The sequence below is a fragment of the Silurus meridionalis genome, chromosome 13 (genome assembly GCF_014805685.1).
Source record: "Silurus meridionalis isolate SWU-2019-XX chromosome 13, ASM1480568v1, whole genome shotgun sequence".
Classification (NCBI taxonomy): Eukaryota; Metazoa; Chordata; class Actinopteri; order Siluriformes; family Siluridae; genus Silurus; species Silurus meridionalis.
The window spans coordinates 25,177,738-25,195,533 of record NC_060896.1 but is presented as its reverse complement, the minus strand read 5'-3'; the positions used below and the strand labels follow the sequence as shown (position 1 = coordinate 25,195,533).

The 17,796-nt window shown below is 40.0% G+C and overlaps 1 protein-coding gene across 3 annotated transcripts; it reads left to right on the top strand.

The window, feature by feature from the left end:
• Positions 1–576: 576 nt before the first annotated feature.
• ube2q1 (ubiquitin-conjugating enzyme E2Q family member 1) lies at positions 577–17,796 on the top strand. Of its 3 annotated transcripts, XR_006927713.1 has the most exons (14): positions 577–1,409; positions 4,641–4,745; positions 6,663–6,785; positions 6,885–6,941; positions 7,776–7,931; positions 10,111–10,195; positions 10,275–10,335; positions 10,424–10,514; positions 11,964–12,022; positions 12,273–12,321; positions 12,578–12,673; positions 13,245–13,311; positions 14,684–16,847; positions 17,358–17,796. XR_006927713.1 is itself a non-coding variant. In XM_046865036.1 (13 exons), exons 1-13 carry the CDS (start codon positions 1,251–1,253, stop codon positions 14,713–14,715), a joined length of 1,125 nt encoding a protein of 374 aa, XP_046720992.1. In that variant the 5' UTR covers positions 577–1,250; the 3' UTR covers positions 14,716–17,796. The 3 variants fall into 3 exon arrangements, 2 of the variants coding, with proteins under 2 accessions (XP_046720992.1, XP_046720991.1); XM_046865036.1 differs by having other exon boundaries at positions 7,776–7,916; positions 14,684–17,796; XM_046865035.1 differs by having other exon boundaries at positions 14,684–17,796.

Sequence of the window (17,796 nt, the reverse complement as noted above, 5' to 3'; positions counted from 1 at the left end):
AGACTATTTTGCGCAGAGAAAAGGGTGATTACAGAGTCCTATTAGTGTTACTACAAACACTGTACAAATACAGTACAAAAACCACTCAGTAAAGAGAAAAGGCAGTTCATCATTAATTTAATACATGAAGGTCAGTCAAGACAAAAATACTCAATATCTATCTATCTATCTATCTATCTATCTATCTATCTATCTATCTATCTATCTATCTATCTATCTATCTATCTTATATATAATGCAGCTATTAGTTTTGGTTTAATTGTTTGGAACACGTGTAGTGCAGCAGAGGGGATTTAAATGTAATCACTGGTTTAAATTAAAGGAAAATAGTGCAAATGAATAAATGGGGCCCATTTGGGACTCAAGGGCTTTAACTGATATATTTTACATTTTTAATAAACAGATATTAATTTACATATAATTTTAATAATAAATCAATAAATTAATAAATACAAACTATATATATATATATGTATATATATTCATTTGATAATTCAAATCTTAAATAATTTCCATAGTATACATTTTGTATACTATCCCCCAAAAAAATGACATTCTCAAAGTCACCAAGAAATTCCAAGTGTCGCAATTCCGGCTGAAGAATAAACCAGAAGAACTCGCTCGGAACAGGGCGCAGTTGCGTCCATAATTGCTTCTTCCACCCTACGCAAGAGCACTACTTAGGGTCTAAAAATAATGGCTTCAGCGCGCTACCTAGTTCACTCGGTATCACCGGGAACGCGATTCGCGACGTGAACGCTGCCTTTGCCTCGGTATTGGGGCGCGCACAGTATGCTGGGAATGCGCGTTCCCGAGACGAACGGTCATCTTTAAACCCCAGAGAGAGTCCGCTTCCGTTTAGCGCCACGACTCCGAGCGGCGGATCCGCACTAAGCCTTTGCGCTCTACGGCGCTCCCGGCTCGGGCTTCACACACCGTCAGACAGGCCGTATTGTTTAGATGACATGTTATGGATGGTGTTTAACAGAAAATTTGTTGCGACAGAAACACAGACTGGGGGAAGAAAAAACACCACCCCGACCGCACCAAGTGAAGGAAGGCGTTGTTATTAGCCTGCTAGCTAAGTTAGCTCTCGTGATTAGCTTCTGAGCTAAAAGGTTTGTTCTCTGGGTATATTTGTTGATCTGCTTCCCCGCGGATTCGCTTCGGACTCGGGGTTTTTGTCACTACATCGCCTCCCGTCCTGTGCGCTTTTTTCTTTTATTTTTTAATCCGGAGATGAGCGCAAGATGTCGGTTTCGGGACTGAAGGCCGAGCTGAAGTTTCTCGAGTCCATTTTCGACACGAACCACGAGCGCTTCAGGATCATCGACTGGAAGCCCGATGAGCTGAGCTGCCAGTTCAACGTGACCGGAGAGAAGCTGCTCATCATCCACTGCAACATCACGGTAAAGAAAAATCCCAACACTGGCGCAGAGAAAAACAAGAAAAGTTGGGTCGCGTCCAGATTCGCTTTTGAGTCCCTACTTATGCACACTTCAAGCCTGGAAATAAGGGCTTGGTGCTGCCTATGTAGGGCACTTGTGTGGGAAACAGGAAGGCGTTTGGATCGCGGCCTTTCCTTTCAGTTTAGAGCATAGAAGCTAACATTAGCTAATATTCTCGAAGCAAAAAACGTGAGAGATAAAATACAGGGTTTTAATAGAGATTAAATTTGAAGTGCATCATTTTTTTTTTCAGGAACCACATAAAAAAAATTGCTTTCCGCATCGTTTAAAATCGACGACACATAATGTAGTGGAAATCCTGTTAGTGTTGGCGAACATGGACGGCGTATTTGCGTACAAACGTCGGGAATTATTTAGCAGTTTGCCCCCAGTTGCTAGTTCTGTTATTGTTGTTAATAATAATAATCATTTTGTTTTTATTAGTAATAGATATCTAGGTTAGTTAGGGCCCAATCCAGGCGGAATGACACAATTATAATGGTGTATATTTCGACATAAAACCCACACAACGCTGTTCTCGATTCTGATTGGTCGAAAAGCATTGAGTATTTTTCTCTACCCGAAAGTAGTTCCGGTTCCACGGCGAATCACAAGGCTGTATTAAAGCGCTCTTTTTTATCTTCTGTAGAAATTATATATTTTTTTTGTGCTTGTAAATAACAAAGCACTAAAAATCATTCTTCGTACATAACATACACCAAACTCCTTAACATACCCCAGTGATGTTAGGAATCTGTGCTCAGCCATGACACATCACCCATGGAGCACAGAGGGGGAGTTGAGGGCCTTTCTCAAGGGCCCAACAATGGCAGCTTGAGGTCCAAACCCCTGACCTTCCGATCACTAACAGCTGAGCTACTCACTTCTGTATACTTTATTGTGTCTGTAGTAAGAAAGGGTTTGTTTGTATTGCTGATCAACAAAATGGTTAAAATAAAGAATTTAACCTTTTATCTGGAAAGGATGATTCCAAGTTTTTGGAAGGAGTCTCCAGTGTCAGTGCTTCACCACAGTCAGAGGTGGACATGAACGTTGAAAAACATGATCTACTGTGCACTTGTACTATGTGTTCAACAGTCTAGTGCAGGGATCACCAGGCACGTGGTCGTGGTACCCCATTTGGTATCGAGCCACACGAAATATCAAAACCTGAAATTTTTATCTAATTCTATATTTTATTAACTTTTAGTCAAGAAAAAAAAGCCCACTTCTGCCCGTGCCAGTTTCCAGCTCTCGTTTCAGTTGCATTTATTTTTCTCTATGCATTGATAAAAGCTTGCACTTATTCTGCATTATCGTGAGTTACATATTATATGATTTTAAATTATTAAAATTAATAATTAGGTCATATGGTTTGTATAATAGTAATATAATATGCAGATTATTGCACGTGACAGTATTTGGACCATAGACCCTCTCCCCACCCCGGTCTGTGGGGAAATTGTCTTGCGTGAAACTGGTTTGTGAGGCAAGAAAGGCTGGGAACCGTTAATCTAGTGTTGTTTTAAAATCAGCAAAATGTATTTATTATCTTTTATGTCTAAAATGATATCGGCCATCATCAGACCGAATCATAATCACAAGTAAATTTTGCTCGCACAATCCACTTTCTCACGCCAACAATGTGAACGAAGTGTCCAACATTCCACGTTTATTCGTCTGAATAAGAGCATCACCTTGGTGTCTGAAGTGCACTTCATGCCGGGTATTTTTACTTTGAGCAGATTACTCGCACTATCTATGCTACAAACTGGTCTAAAAGAGTGGATGTGTGCGCATTTTTTTGGGGTTCACGTTGTTTTCCTTCAGGGGTAAGTCTCTGAAGAGGAGGATTTCAGAAACACAATAAGTGATGCCTTTAAGAATGAAATGATGCACTTTGGTCACAATGGTATTCAGTTCAGAAAATTTTTTTTTAATTATAAAGCATTAAAAACAATGTAACGCAGGTTCACCGGGTCTTAAAAATCAATTAGCAAATGTGTAAACTCTCCACAAAAATCTTTTAGAGCTCCAAAGTCGGCTAAAATGTCCTATACCCTCGGCCTCTCTGTGGTGTTGAACTGTAGCTGTTGAAACTCTACTGCAGATCTTTTTAATCATTTATCATAGTTATTTTCAACACTATTGCTGATGGTTTCCATTTCAATAGACCTTCAAATCACATGATCACATCATCAGCGAGCTCTGTAAGCATGGCAGATTTGAACCTTTTGGTGTTCAGTGCGAGTTCATGCTTATAATCACGATGCATCGTATCATGATGTATCGTTACAGCCATCCTGCACATAACTGCTATTGCGTAAGTGATAACAGGAATTGCAGTATAACTGGGTGGTAACTGGAACCTCTGATGGTTATTGTCTTTCACCAACACACCCCAGTGGTTTTATTCCTGCCACACACTACTGACCGACTCGTTACACAGGTTTAGTGATTATATTTTGATTTGTTTTAAATAATGGCAATTGAATAAAGCACCGTATCACCGTATCAGTTATTTCATTGCGTTACTCCGCCGAATTTACAGCGAATTGTTAAAAGAGGCGCTAGCGTAGAACACCTTAAAATCACACACAGACACTCTTAGCATATTTTTTTTCTCTGTTACAAACGTGGAAGATCTGACTCTAATCTGAGCTCATCTTCAAGAAAAAAACCCAACCTTTTGAGATAATCAGTGCGAAAATAAATAAATAAATCAAACACGTACACATCTGCTCGGTTCAACAGTGGCTCACAACTTAACAGTTGCCTGTCAGAGAAACCGCGAAGCCTCGCTCACGTTTCAGTTTATTCACACAGTCGAGCGAATCGTACTGGATTCGGGTTCTGGGTATGGTGTGAGACTTTATTTTGAACCTAAATGGATCGATTACTAGAGCTTAGTTCGATTCGATGTTTGTCACAGGTATATAACATAACACACAACCCCTTTATAGGAAAAAGTGTGGGCCTCCTTAACCTTCAAGGAAGCGTCCATGAAGATTGATTTGAAGTGAATGAATTGATCTTTAGTCTAGACACCGTTTCCATAACATCATTATATAGAACTTGAGGTTGAGAAGAACTTGGGGATCATTTCTTTTTGCTGGCTTTCATGTTTTCTAAATATGACGAGTCTTCCATGATAACGTGTATATTAAAACCCGTCTCTTGTCCGTGTCGCAGGAATCCTATCCTTCAACGCCTCCGTTATGGTTTGTGGACTCCGATGACCCAAGTCTGACCCAAATATTGGAACGCCTGGAGGATGTAAGAAAAGGCAATACTCTGGTAAGAGTTGTTTTATCAGTAGTAAGGACATGCAGGATCGGGTGTTGGACGATGTCCCCAGAGCAAATATTGTTAAATATTATTTTGACTAGAAACTGAGACTTTTTTAAACTTTCAAACGTTTGCCTCATGGCAGGATAATGAAGCCTTTTTTTGTTTGTTTGTTTGTTTGTTTGTTTGTTTTCTCCCCACGCTCGTGCCGTGCGAAGCTGACGGTAGTGTGATGGGCAAAAATATCTGTGCAAATATTGATTTCCTTTTAGCCCACGCTCAGATTTTAATAGCACTCCAGAAACATATTTGGACACCCCGAGACCCCGCTGCTAATATAGCAATGTGTGGTTCACAGAGTTGTTAGACTGCTGTTAAGACCTGTGTAGGTTTGCTGTTATACCTGGGGTTAAATCTGCTGACCTTTAATGAACTGCATGCAAATGAATGTAATCTTAGATCATTGAACGAACGGGTTTACATAAAACATGATTCAATGTTCTAGATCCTTCCATGCAGGAGTGTGTGATGTTGGCAACTCAGCCAGGCAGCTAATCAGTCTAGATTTGATCAGTATTTCTGGAAATCTTAGTGTCCGACTAAAAGGTCAGAGTTTTTTTTTAAAGCTTTAACGAACTAGACAAAAGTAATGGCGCCCCCTTTTAATTCATAAAAAAAAAAGTAAGCGTGTGTCTCCTGTAGCTGATGCACTTCAGTGTTTGAGTTGCGTTATTAGAAGGTTTCATCCACAACCCTTTCAGAAGCTGCTATTTTCACTGTTTGAGTCTTCCCCCTTTTTTTCGTGGGTTATTGAACTTAAATCCGCTCTACTGCGAACCCGTTTGGGGAAATTTACCAGCTGGAAAATCAGCATTGGCGAAATCTTTTGTAAATGTGCCGCGAGTATTTAGAGGAAGATTTACACAGTTTTGCGTCTATATATATTTATTTTTAAATGAGGCCAGTTGTGACTAAATGTACAAAGAAGCAGTTACTCATTCTTGGGACACAGGATATAAAACTGGGTATTTGCTAATAGTCTGTGATTTTCTGGTTAATTTGCAAACATCACCACGAACCGCAACAACGACCTGTCGCTGGGACTAACCACAAATTTGCGTTCTTGCGTGTTGAGTAAGCTAGTAAGTTCTTGCGTATCGAGTTTCCTGAGGCTCCGCTCATAACGCTCAGCATGAAGTACGAAGACACGCTGTACGAAATTGCGTGTGAAATAAGCAAATAGTATGTTCGTATTTGTTTTATTCTGTATCATTAAGGCCTCAAAGTGCAAGCCATAGACTGTAAAATCCCTTCATCAGAACTACATTTCAGAAAGTGGCAAACAAGCTACATCAGATCAACAAAGCTATAAACGAAAGACGATTCCTCATCTTCAATTTCCAATCCAGACATGACCAGATCATATGCATGGTGTATTGGACACTCCTGACTCGCAAACGCTTTCCTGCTAAATGGAGAACAACACAAAACATGTGACCACTGCGAAACAAACAACTATAAAAAATAGTAATGGACTGCAATACAGGTAGTTCCTGCCCTACACTCATACACATATGTAGGAGTTTTTGGAAACGGATCACCAAAGAAAAATTTGAGTGGTTAAGATGTTAGACTTCTGATCAGAAGGTTGTGAGTTTAAATCCCAGCATCACTCAACTATCTCGGTTGTATGAGCGAGATTTGTAAGTCGCTCTGGATAAGGATGTCTCCCAAATGCTGTGAATGTAAATATGAAATCCTGGGAATTTCTGAAGTATGAAAATTTGTCCATAAGCTCAGAACATAAGTATAATTTAGCTGTGTTTTAATTCTCTCTCTCTCTCTCTCTCTCTCTCTCTCTCTCTCTCTCTCTCTCTCTCTCCATGTATGCCTGTCTTTTCTTCCTTTTTTTTTTGTGTCTGTCAGCTCCTGCAGCAGCTGAAGAGGCTGATCTGTGACCTGTGTAGGCTGTATAATCTACCTCAGCATCCTGATGTAGAGATGCTGGATCAGCCTCTCCCCGCTGGCCCTGTCAACCAAGAAAGAAAGGTACACAGGCCTGGCTGAAACATTTACAGATTAAAAATATTTTTTGTATCTTTTTTTTTTTCTTTTCATTTTTACATTTTTTTTGTTTTGTGTCTGCAGCATGGTACCACAGATGAAGTAACTTCGGAGGAGGAAGAGGAAGAAGACATGGGAGAGGTGCAATTTCTTTTTTTCGCCTTATTTTATTGAAGTCCCCCTCAAAATATTTTAAGGCCTCTTGCTTTTATTCCTTACTGTTACAGGTAAAATAAATTATGTAGAACAAGGGAGAAAAGCAATTGCTGAAGCTGTAGCATGAAAGAACCGAATATTAGTTTGGAAGCCTTGTTTGGGTTTGGATGCGCTTTCCATCAGCCATAATGCGCATTATAAGCTACCTATGATCAAGAGGGCGGGTATTCATGAATATGACCAGAACAATTGAGTAAGGAGTAAAAAAAAAAAACCCTTTTTAAATTGTATTATGTAACTTAGAAAACTTATTTGGACAACAGCCTTCCTGTCCAAAATGCATCTCTTTATTCAGAAACGCTTCCTGTCATTCATTGCATTCGCACACTGCAGGCCATTGTAGCTCCTGAGGGGCGGAGCTTCATCAGCGTGGGTGAAATTACGCAAATATCAATCTCCCCTTATTGTTTTGACAACTAAAGCACTTTTTTAAATATTGTAATCATCATCGCTTATGATTTAGTCCATGATTATATTTATCAAAATGCAGAGGTCTATGAAATTAATTTCTAAACATGATTTCAAACTTCTCGAGCCATTCCATCCGGTTTAACATTCAAGTTATATACTAGTAAGGTACCTCACATTGGCCTCAGTTCAACACACTCATGATTTTCACTGTGATGTAACTCAGGATTTATTTAATAGATAGTAATTTTTTTTGGGTTTTTTTACAAATCGATTTTTCTTTGTGGAGTTTTTGTTCTGAAAAGTGGCCTGTGTGTGTGTGTCTTTTCTGTTTCTGTACCTCGTTACCAGGACATAGAAGAGCTCGACCATTATGAGATGAAAGAGGAAGAGCCGGTAGACGGAAAGAAGTCAGAGGATGACGGCATAGAGAAAGAGAACCTGGCCATCCTCGAGAAGATCCGCAAGAACCAGAGGCAGGACCACTTGAACGTAAGTGCTCATTCGGTAAGGTGACCTTTCTTATGCTTTGCGGGTTCAAAGGGGATAACACTTGTGGCATGCTTGTGATGCGTTATAGCTTTAACACAGACGCCGATTCCGAGCTTACAGAGTTCAAAATGTATGTTGATCATCGATTGCAGTAACAGACATTCCGCACATCTAGAATGGCTTTTCCCGAATAATACCCGTGCTTGGGCTTTTCCGGAGCACTTTTAGTTTTGTAACAGTATTGAATTGTTTCCTTATTTAACAATGCAGACGTTTTTTTTGCAGACACTGCCAAATGTGCAGCGAAACTGGAGCACAAGCTCTTTGTCCTGCCTCTTAGGCTGCAAAACTGAGCAGGCTGTGTGTATTTAAGCTGCATGTTATTGTGCAGAAACATGCCTTGGAGTTTACAAGCATCCTTGTAATATTTGCAGGTTTATAAGTGTTGATTAGATCATGCAGACTCCGATCTGAAGCTGCTCCTGCACTTTAGGAGTACCTGGGTGACTGAGATGAGTAGTCAGAAGTAAAGCTTGTTAGTGGGGTCTGATGTGAAAATAAGTGTGCCTCATTCCTGCAGTTTAGGTCAGGCAGTAGTAATTGACTTCACGTGAAATACACTTTTGCACACATGCAATAGATAAGCAGCTGCGACAGTCTGTCCAGGAAACAATTAGCAAAGAAACCGTTTTAAAAGGAAGCACGTTTTTCGTTCCCCATCACGTATAATTACTAATCATAACCACATCGCTAATTCAAATACACAAAATACAATTCTGATAAATGGAAAACGGACATTAATTAAGGTTTCGAGGCCACCCGGCAAGTTAAACAACATACCTTTTACATAAAATATAACGCACTCTTACATGAGCAAGCTGTAGCCAATGAACGAAACCATTGGAGGTTGCAATCGGACCAAATTCAAATGCCAGTCATTATCAGTCGTTTCACTGAAGTGATTGATTTCGGAAATGAACACGTGCAAAAATATCTATATTTTAAAATCAAAGTTCATATCTCCTGAATAATTTTTAATAAAAAAAAAAAATTCAAAAAGCAGTTGCATTGCATAATTTATCAAATAACCAAAATGAAGCGTGCAGGAAAAAAAAGGATTAAACAAAGACTCTCACGAGTACGAGGTAAACGGTTGCTAGAGTGAAGCATGAGACACCCGTAAGCTATGCTTTTCTTCTTTTTCAAATAAGTTAGACTAAATTAAACAAAGAATTTATAAATAACATGAATTCTTTCTTTCGGCTTCTCCCATCAGGGGTCGCTACAGCGGATCATCCGCATGTTTGATTTACGCTGGATGCCCTTCCTAACGCAAACCCTCCCCATTTATCCGGCTTGGACGTTATTAAATAAAAAATAAGTGGACAAGCCAGTTCACGAAAGTGAAATTGATGTGGCGTAGGAAAGACGGTTACTTTCAATTCATGCCGGCTTTATCTAGTAATAGACCTCTAAATTAACAAGGAAATTTTTACTAACTAGAGAAAATTCCGACTAGACAAATCTGTCAAATCTCGACAGCCCATAAACATAACCATAGAAGTTAACATGGCGCTAAGAAAAAAAAAATGGACCTCTCAAACGTAGTGCTCTATATGAGTGGGGGAAAATGGAAGCAGTTATTGGTATGGTATTGTACCGAATCCTCTACGCAAGTCCAGGCATGTTTTCCATATAATAACCTTTACAGAAGGCTACTGTCTTTTTGAACTGTCTTTTGCATCTGTCACTTCACAAACAAACAAAAAAATAACGAACGAAGTTTCTTTACCAGGTTGATTTTTATTTTATCCTCATTTGTGTATGTATCTGGTCTTGAACCATAGTTTTTTGCAATGACAAAGTTGAATCTAATCTAGAAAAGTGAGTGAAATTAGCATTTTAATTTATGCCATTTGCTTTTGAAGGGGTTTTAATTCTTATTACTTACTATTACAGACAATGTGGGAAAACTAACTAAACTATTTTATGCCATTCTCTAAGAAGTAACTGGGGAAAAAAAAATAAAAACAGCCAGTAGGTTTGCTGGAATTTGGATCGGCCCTCATGAGTCATTTTATTAGACACGCTCCATCATCTGGTTCATACACATCTGGAAATTTGACATTGTGTTCTGTGAACCGAGCTGTGGCTCTAACTCCGCTGTTCCCTCTACCTGTGTTCTGTGTTTCAGGGAGCCGTGTCCGGCTCCGTCCAAGCCTCCGATCGTTTAATGAAGGAACTCCGTGAGATTTACCGATCTCAAAGTTATAAATCAGGCAAGTCCTTTTATTATACATGTGTGTGTGCTGGGGAGAATAAGTGAAGAGCTACAGCTCACCTTTTTATTTCTTGCAGGTATCTATTCGGTGGAGCTCGTTAACGATAGCCTGTACGAGTGGCACGTCAAGCTAAGAACGTAAGGATGTTTTCTGTACTTGCTGACACGTGAGCTATGTGTGGTGCGAGAACGAAGCACCTTATTGTCACGTTTCTTATATGAGCAGAGTTGATCCAGACAGCCCTCTACACAGTGACCTTCAAGTGCTGAAAGAGAAGGAGGGCATGGACTACATCCTTCTCAATTTCTCATACAAAGTAAGTGTCTCGTTCTTCGTTTCTTTGTTTTTTTTTTTCTTTCCCCCCCCCCTTCCTTTTCCTCTGTACGCCTCGAGAGTCATCAGTACTCTGTCGGTTCGGAATGTGTGGAGAGAAGAAAGCACTAACAAAAACAGAACAACATGAAACTGCAAGGATTCCCGCCCACTCACCATCTGATTCATTTCTCTGCTCGTTCTCTATTCGCCATGAAACCAGTTTTTTATTCACAGTCTGAACAAACTTCCCAAAAAAAATGTAAATCTTAACAATAATGTTGCGACTGAAAAATGTTCACCTTGTCATCACGAGACTGCATTTCTCAATGATGCCACTGTTATCCATGTTTAGGAGTCCAGGAAAGACAAAGAGTCTGTTTTCTCTGTGGGCGGGACATATTTTGCTATCTCTTCTGTCAATCACAGCAGCGCCAGTTAATCTCATGGGCTTTTTTTTTGAGCTCATGCATGCAGAAGAATTCATATAGATGCGATCGGTCGGCTTCACGTGTCTCAGGCAAAGCATGTGATTGCCGTCATCATCCCCTGTTAGAAGCTGATGTTTGATGAGTGGGAACTGGTCATCATAAATGGAAAGGAAGAAAATTTTAAAGGGAAAAAAAATCAAACGATGAATAATTGCTGTTTATTTAGTCTTTTTCTTAATGCGTTTTTTTTATACCAGAGTACTATTGACTTCAATTCTTATTGGTCAAAATTATTAGAATTATTAATTTTTTGTATTATTAGAATAAAGGTTTTGGAAGGAGTCTCCAGTGTCGGCCTGTTTAACAGGTGGTGAACATTCCACCACAGATACGAGGTGGTATCAAGAAGTTTAGAGACTAATGGTGCCAACTGGCGTCCACGTGCGTTAGTTTCATCATTAACAGCAAGTTAGAACAAAGAGCAAACGTGAGATTCTGCATGAAACCGGGCAAATCTGCCACAGAGACGTTTGACCCGACATACGGCGAGTCGTTTCGAGCTGCACGCGCTCTTCAAGAGCATCATCACTGGAGGAGAACGGGAGATCAGGAAGACCTTCAACGAGCTGGGAGAAATGTATTGCTGTGCAAGGGGACTGTTTTGAAGGCGATAGTGTGCAGATAAAGTACTTTCTAGTCTCGAAAAGCTTTTTGATACCACCTCACATGAAGACGATGAAGACGTTTGGGTTGCAGGAGGTTTCTTTTATTGCATGTTCTTTTTCTTTTCTTTTTTTTTTTTCTCCAAACAAATTAATCACTTCTTTGTCTGTGTTCGTCAGCATGCAGCTTTATTGATTACCGAACCATGAATTTTTAAACTTTCCAGTCAATTACTGGTTGCACATATCCTTTCTGACCTGTATGTAAAATCGTGGCTGTAGAAAATGCGTTTGCCGATTTTATAAGAATAGAAGTGACGGGAACAAAAACAAGTAAATATGTTGCTCTTTGTTCCGCAGGACAACTTTCCCTTTGATCCGCCGTTTGTACGAGTCGTTTCTCCTGTTCTTTCTGGAGGGTAAGTAACTAGAATAATCTTGAACCTGTGCTGGCATGGGTGTTGCTTTATATTGTGTACGGCATACAAGGTGTGGCTTTCCTGCGTCACGGAAGCCCTCGAAAGCACAGTCGATACCTATTTACTTAAGGGATTAATTTTACTGAGTGGTGATACTCTAAATATGCAGTATAAATTCAGTAATTGTTTCTTAAAACCAGTCATGAGTTTCTTCATCCATACTGAGTGATTGTTTTGGTATTTGCATTAGTTACGTCCTCGGAGGAGGGGCCCTGTGCATGGAACTACTCACCAAGCAGGTGTGTTATACCTACCAGTTCTGGTGGCATTTCCCATTGTTACGTTTGCGTGCACACACACACACACAATTCACTTCCTTTTCCCTGAACCGAGTTGCGCCCCTACGTTCACACTGCATTCCTCACAAGCCTGTTCATTCACCTTTTAATGACGAGATTTACGATACGAGCGCTTCATTCGCGTCATGCGATCGTGTCACGGTTTTATCTGCAGGCTGGATGTGTGCACTGATTTTGATTTGTTGTACGTCTACAGGGCTGGAGCAGTGCCTATTCTATCGAGTCTGTCATCATGCAGATTAACGCCACTTTAGTCAAAGGAAAAGCCAGAGTGCAATTTGGAGCCAATAAGGTAGCTATATCTCATGGTGTGTATTTATAAGCTCTATGTACTGTGCGCTGTACGTAATATAAGCCTGATAACGTGAATCAAAAAGCAGGGGTATTCATCAGTTAAAAACTAAATTTGTTCATGTGGTGGGGTTTTTTTGGGAATAGATGTTTGTGTTGATTGCATTTTGTTTTTTTGTAAGGAGTCTGCAGTGATTGTTTTTGCGGAACAAGTGAATTTTATAAAAAAAAAATTGCCAGGCTGAAGACTAATTATAGGAATATAACTCTGCTGATTATTATTAATGTCGAGAGCTATTCCAAAAGCGAAGGAAATAACTCCACAGTATTCAATAAATATATAACTTTGGGTTTTTTTATCATTTAAAAAAAATTTTGGAGCACACAGTTATTGGAAAGCAGTCAAACTTCATGGTGCTAACTGTAATTCCGGTTCATGTTGGACCACACCACTGCATAATTGGGAATGATTTCCCAATAACGGCATGTTCCTCCACAAAGGCGGGGGGACTTGAGAAACACTGTCGAACTGAATATTCCGTGATGATCTTTTGATCTGTTTTTCTTCCTAGAACCAATACAATCTTGCCAGAGCACAGCAGTCCTATAAATCACTGGTGCAGATCCATGAAAAGAATGGTAACTATGGCTTTTACGTTATATAATAAGATTTGTCTGCCTTTCATTCTTTTTTTGAAAAAGGTGTTGATCATCATGGAACACAATACATGCAATTATTTCCCATGTTAAGAAACTTGGTGTCATGAACAAGATATTATATAAAGATACACCGTATGTAAAAGAACGAAACGCCGTTACTAACGGACCGAGGTACATGGACCGTAAACAGCGAGTGAACATTTAAACATAACCGATTTATTGTGCGATAAACATGAGGTAGATGTGATTAAATACGTGGTTAAAGTGTAAGAACAGTAAAGTAAAACCAGGCAGGAGGAAGGTAAACGATGCTTTGATGTAAATAATGCAATCAGATACATGCTTGACACGGGTCTAAATTTGTTTTAAAGAAAAAAGTAAATGCCATGATACGACATGATACCGTTACACAAGCCTGGCCTTTTGTTGGTGATCAGGACTTTCCAATTTGCTGACCAATCAAAACAAAGCAAACTGTGCTCTGTGAAAGTATCATAAGGAGTTACTGAGGCATCTTCTACCTTCTGAGTAACAGATCATCGTCTGATGTTTATTCACTATGATAAAGAGCATTGTGGTTCAATGAGTGTAAGGTGATGTGAATTGCACAGTTAAAATTCCCATAAATAAAAAGGCGTCATTAGTCAACGAATACATAGCTATTTTAAAAAGTGGCTACGTTTTGGAAAGGTTTTGTTTACGCGCAGCACATGGGACGTAAGCGTTTTTTTTTTCCCCCCGACATTTTTGCGCGGATCAGTGGCTTTTGGGAAACGACCGAAAGTGCGGACACGGACCGTTTTTTTAGATGGAAACGTTTTGAAATGTATCCGGATTAATGAAGCTCGAGAGCATCGCAATTGTTTGAGCACCGAGACACGCGCACTTGGCTCACGTCAAGGTTTCACACTTTGTGTCGCCCTTTTTTTTCCTCCTTCTTTTTTTTCTGCCTCCACCAGAAACAATCTTAATCAGTGAGTTTAAAGCGGCTTGACGTGTTAAACGCATATTTTGAAGCTCACAGGAGCATCCAGTAGAGTACAGGGTATCTATAGAAGTCAGAGATTCCATGTTCTGATTAGATAAGTCGTTGTGTTGTGTATTTGTTTTTCCTATCCGAGAGTGAACAATAACTATAAGTATGAAGCAGCATGCGTAGCTTTTGATCAGAGTATAGATTGGACCTGTACATGCCGCGGTCTTTGAGCTCATGCCAGGTTTTGTTTGAGGATTACAGAGAGGTCGTGTTCTGATGTAGATAAGTTCTGATGTATCTTTTGTCATGAATGTTTTTTTCGAACCAGTTTGTTTAGTTTTCTCACTGTTTTGTATGTGGCTTTGTTGTTTGCAGGCTGGTACACACCACCAAAAGAAGACGGATAAGAAAAGCGAAACCAGTCTCTTCGTTCAAACAAGGACAGAATGTTTCGGAGTCAACAGCTGTTCTTCTTTTTCCTTTATTTTTTTTTTTTTCCTTCCCTCCTTTTCCTTTCTCATCGTCTTGCTAGTTGAAGATTCACCATTTCTGGATTATAGACTTCTGAACTGAGTTGAGCTTGGAGAGTTGACTGGTCAACCAGATTCCTCTGCCATAGTTCCCTACACGTCACTGCTCATTCCCTCCCATTAGTTCTCCGTTCTTCCTGCTTTCTCTTCGGCTGTTTGGTTCACAGAGCGGAATTGAACACTGCAGATTTTTCCACAGCGATGCCCGTGACCTCTTGCTACGTGGACGGGACGTCCCACAACCGGAGTCATCCTGCATAAACGCCAAGGTTCCTACACAACAGCAGGCTTTCGGATATCAGCGCTTACCCGACACCTCCCTTCGTTTCTCTAAGACGTGAACACGTGAACATTGCGGAGAAAAAGGAAACTGGAGAGACTAGGTCGGGTGGAGGAGACTTAAGTGTTCAACACTTGTAATGAAGAACCCACATTTGTTCGTGTTTTTTTTTTTTTTTTTTTTTTTTTTTAAGATGGAGGTTAAATGCCATTACAACTCCATCCTTATGTTCTCTTCTAAATTTTTTTTTTCCTCCCCCCTGGTCACACCAAGAATATTTACCAGGCACGATGGACTAGTTCACTGTAAAGTCATGGGAATGATTTCCACCTGTAAGTAAACTTAAAAAGACGTATCGCAGAGATTTGGATTTCGGACAGGGCCGGATCGATTTGAAACATGCCCACGAGACTTGCGTCCGAAGATCAATCTCGCAAATAGAATAAGGATAAATTACTTAATGGATGTCCTCATGTTGACAAAAGGAATATCTTTAAACATGTTTTTATGTACACATGACTACTGCTGTTTTTTTTTTTTTTTTTTCCCCATGTGAAAATGGAAGTGATGTGTGGCTTTTATGCTGTCATCAACTCTGCAGTTGTGATCATTCCTCTTTAACCAGTGTGATTCCTGCTGTGTTTATTACATCAACGCTGTTATGTAAAATCTAATTGTTTATTTTTTTTAACCCCTCGTCAACTCGGGCACATAGCAAGGTTGAAGTGTTAAGCAGTCAGTAAGATTATAAGTTCACAAACTAATCAAAAAATCGTATTTTGGAAAGCTTATTTATGATGCCCTGTTCCATTTCTGTGGGGAGAAAATCTGTAACACGACCATTATTGCCTTAAAACTCCCCTTTTAACATCACCATCCTTCCTGTTCCTGGTTTACGACTTCTCTCCTCAAATCTTCATCTTCCTAATCTCCACACGGTCAGCTGCTTCATAGTGTTGATCAGGTGATGGGTTTCGGACTTTTGGGTGAAATCTTGCCACCCTGTTACATCAGTACTCTTTTACACATCCTGCAAAGGTTTGTTTGTTTTTGTTTGTTTGTTTTAAGGGGACATTATTTAAGACTCACGTTTCTCCTTACCAGAAATCACCATGTGATCCACCTGGACATTTTTCTTTTCCCCCTCTTCCTTTTTATCCATGGTTCAGATTGCCTTCCTTATCTTTTTTTTTTTTTTTGGTTTTATTTGCAGCATTAAATAGCCAATTGTTACTGTTGATCGGTGGCTTATCGAAGTTGAAACCAAGGCTCATTTTATTGTTATTGGGGGGATTAAGGAGGCTGGGTCGGGAAGAGGATGCAATATTAATGAGCTCTGCAGCACGCTGAAGTCGCAAGGGTGCAGTGTTTATTTATAGCGAAACCTCAAGTCATTAACCTGTCCGGAAGAAAATCCACCCGAACGACTTAATGCGATCTTCAAAGTCGTGCGGGATTTTTTTTTTCTCCCCCAAACAGAATTCTGAGTATTTTCCTTTATTGATGCGTCGCTTAACAATTTCCAACCCTGATGGTGTTGAATATCTGCGATGCGGCAGCGCTGTTTTTTTTTTTTTTAATCTATCCAGCTGTTTAACCAGAGCATCTGCTCAAGCAGAGTCCAGATCCTGTCATTAAGCGTCATTAAGCCGCATTGCTTCGTCAGATTCGGGGCCGGAGTTTGCACAGTCTCCATCACTTCCAGGCCGGATAGCTTCGCTGGAAAATGGTAAGATACTAACTTTTTTTTTTTTTTTTTTTTAGGAGCAAAGAAAAGGAAAATTAAAACCAACAACATTCCCCGGGGAAGTATTTTGAAATTAACGTGTGTTTAAAGGTGGAGTTTTCTTTTACATCCCCATGTGATTTTTAATATCAGGGAGTGTTAACTTCATGGAATAGCTAAAGATCTTTCATCCCATCCTGCAGTAATGTATTAAAGTCCAGCTTAGTTTCCTGTTTTTAAATCCGATTCTCTCTCAGCGTGCTCCTGGATTTATGATGAGCACTCTGAAGGTCCCCCAGCCTGTTCGACACTCGTGAAAGATCTTGGTGGGGAGGATGAGAGCACAGACCAGGGATGTGTTTTAGTAAGAGGATTGGATCGGCTCGTATCGCCGCAGTCTCTCAGGCTTGTTTACTCAAGTTCACTTGGGTGTGTCGCTGAGATCGAGAGCAGCAGGTGACGTGAAAGTGATAAACCCTTGACACATCTGGATTTTTTTTTTTTTTTTGGCAGAGGCCGACCGGTTTATTCATCCCCCCCCCTCAAAACACGCTTCTGCTGCCCGAGTTACATCTGTGCACGGGGAAGAAAGACATGGTCCACATGGGAATCACTACAGTGTGAACAGGGCATTTTGTTACAGCGACGTTATTTAACCGTATTGGCCGAGCGGAACCCTGATATCTGATTAAGAATATATGGAGAAAGGTATACAAAAACGCCCAGAGAGAACGCTTAACCTTAATTAAGGGCAGGTTGTGTGGTGATCGAACCTTCACTTGAGCAGTTCTTGATTGGTTTATGATGGGGGGGGGGTTATGCACTGTTAGCATGCATTGGTTTTATTTTTTGCTTTTTTTTTTTCTTCCGTTTTTCCATTGTGTAATTTTGACCTTGTACATACAATTTGTAAACTTGCATCAAGTTTATGAATAAAGAATTTTAAGAAATA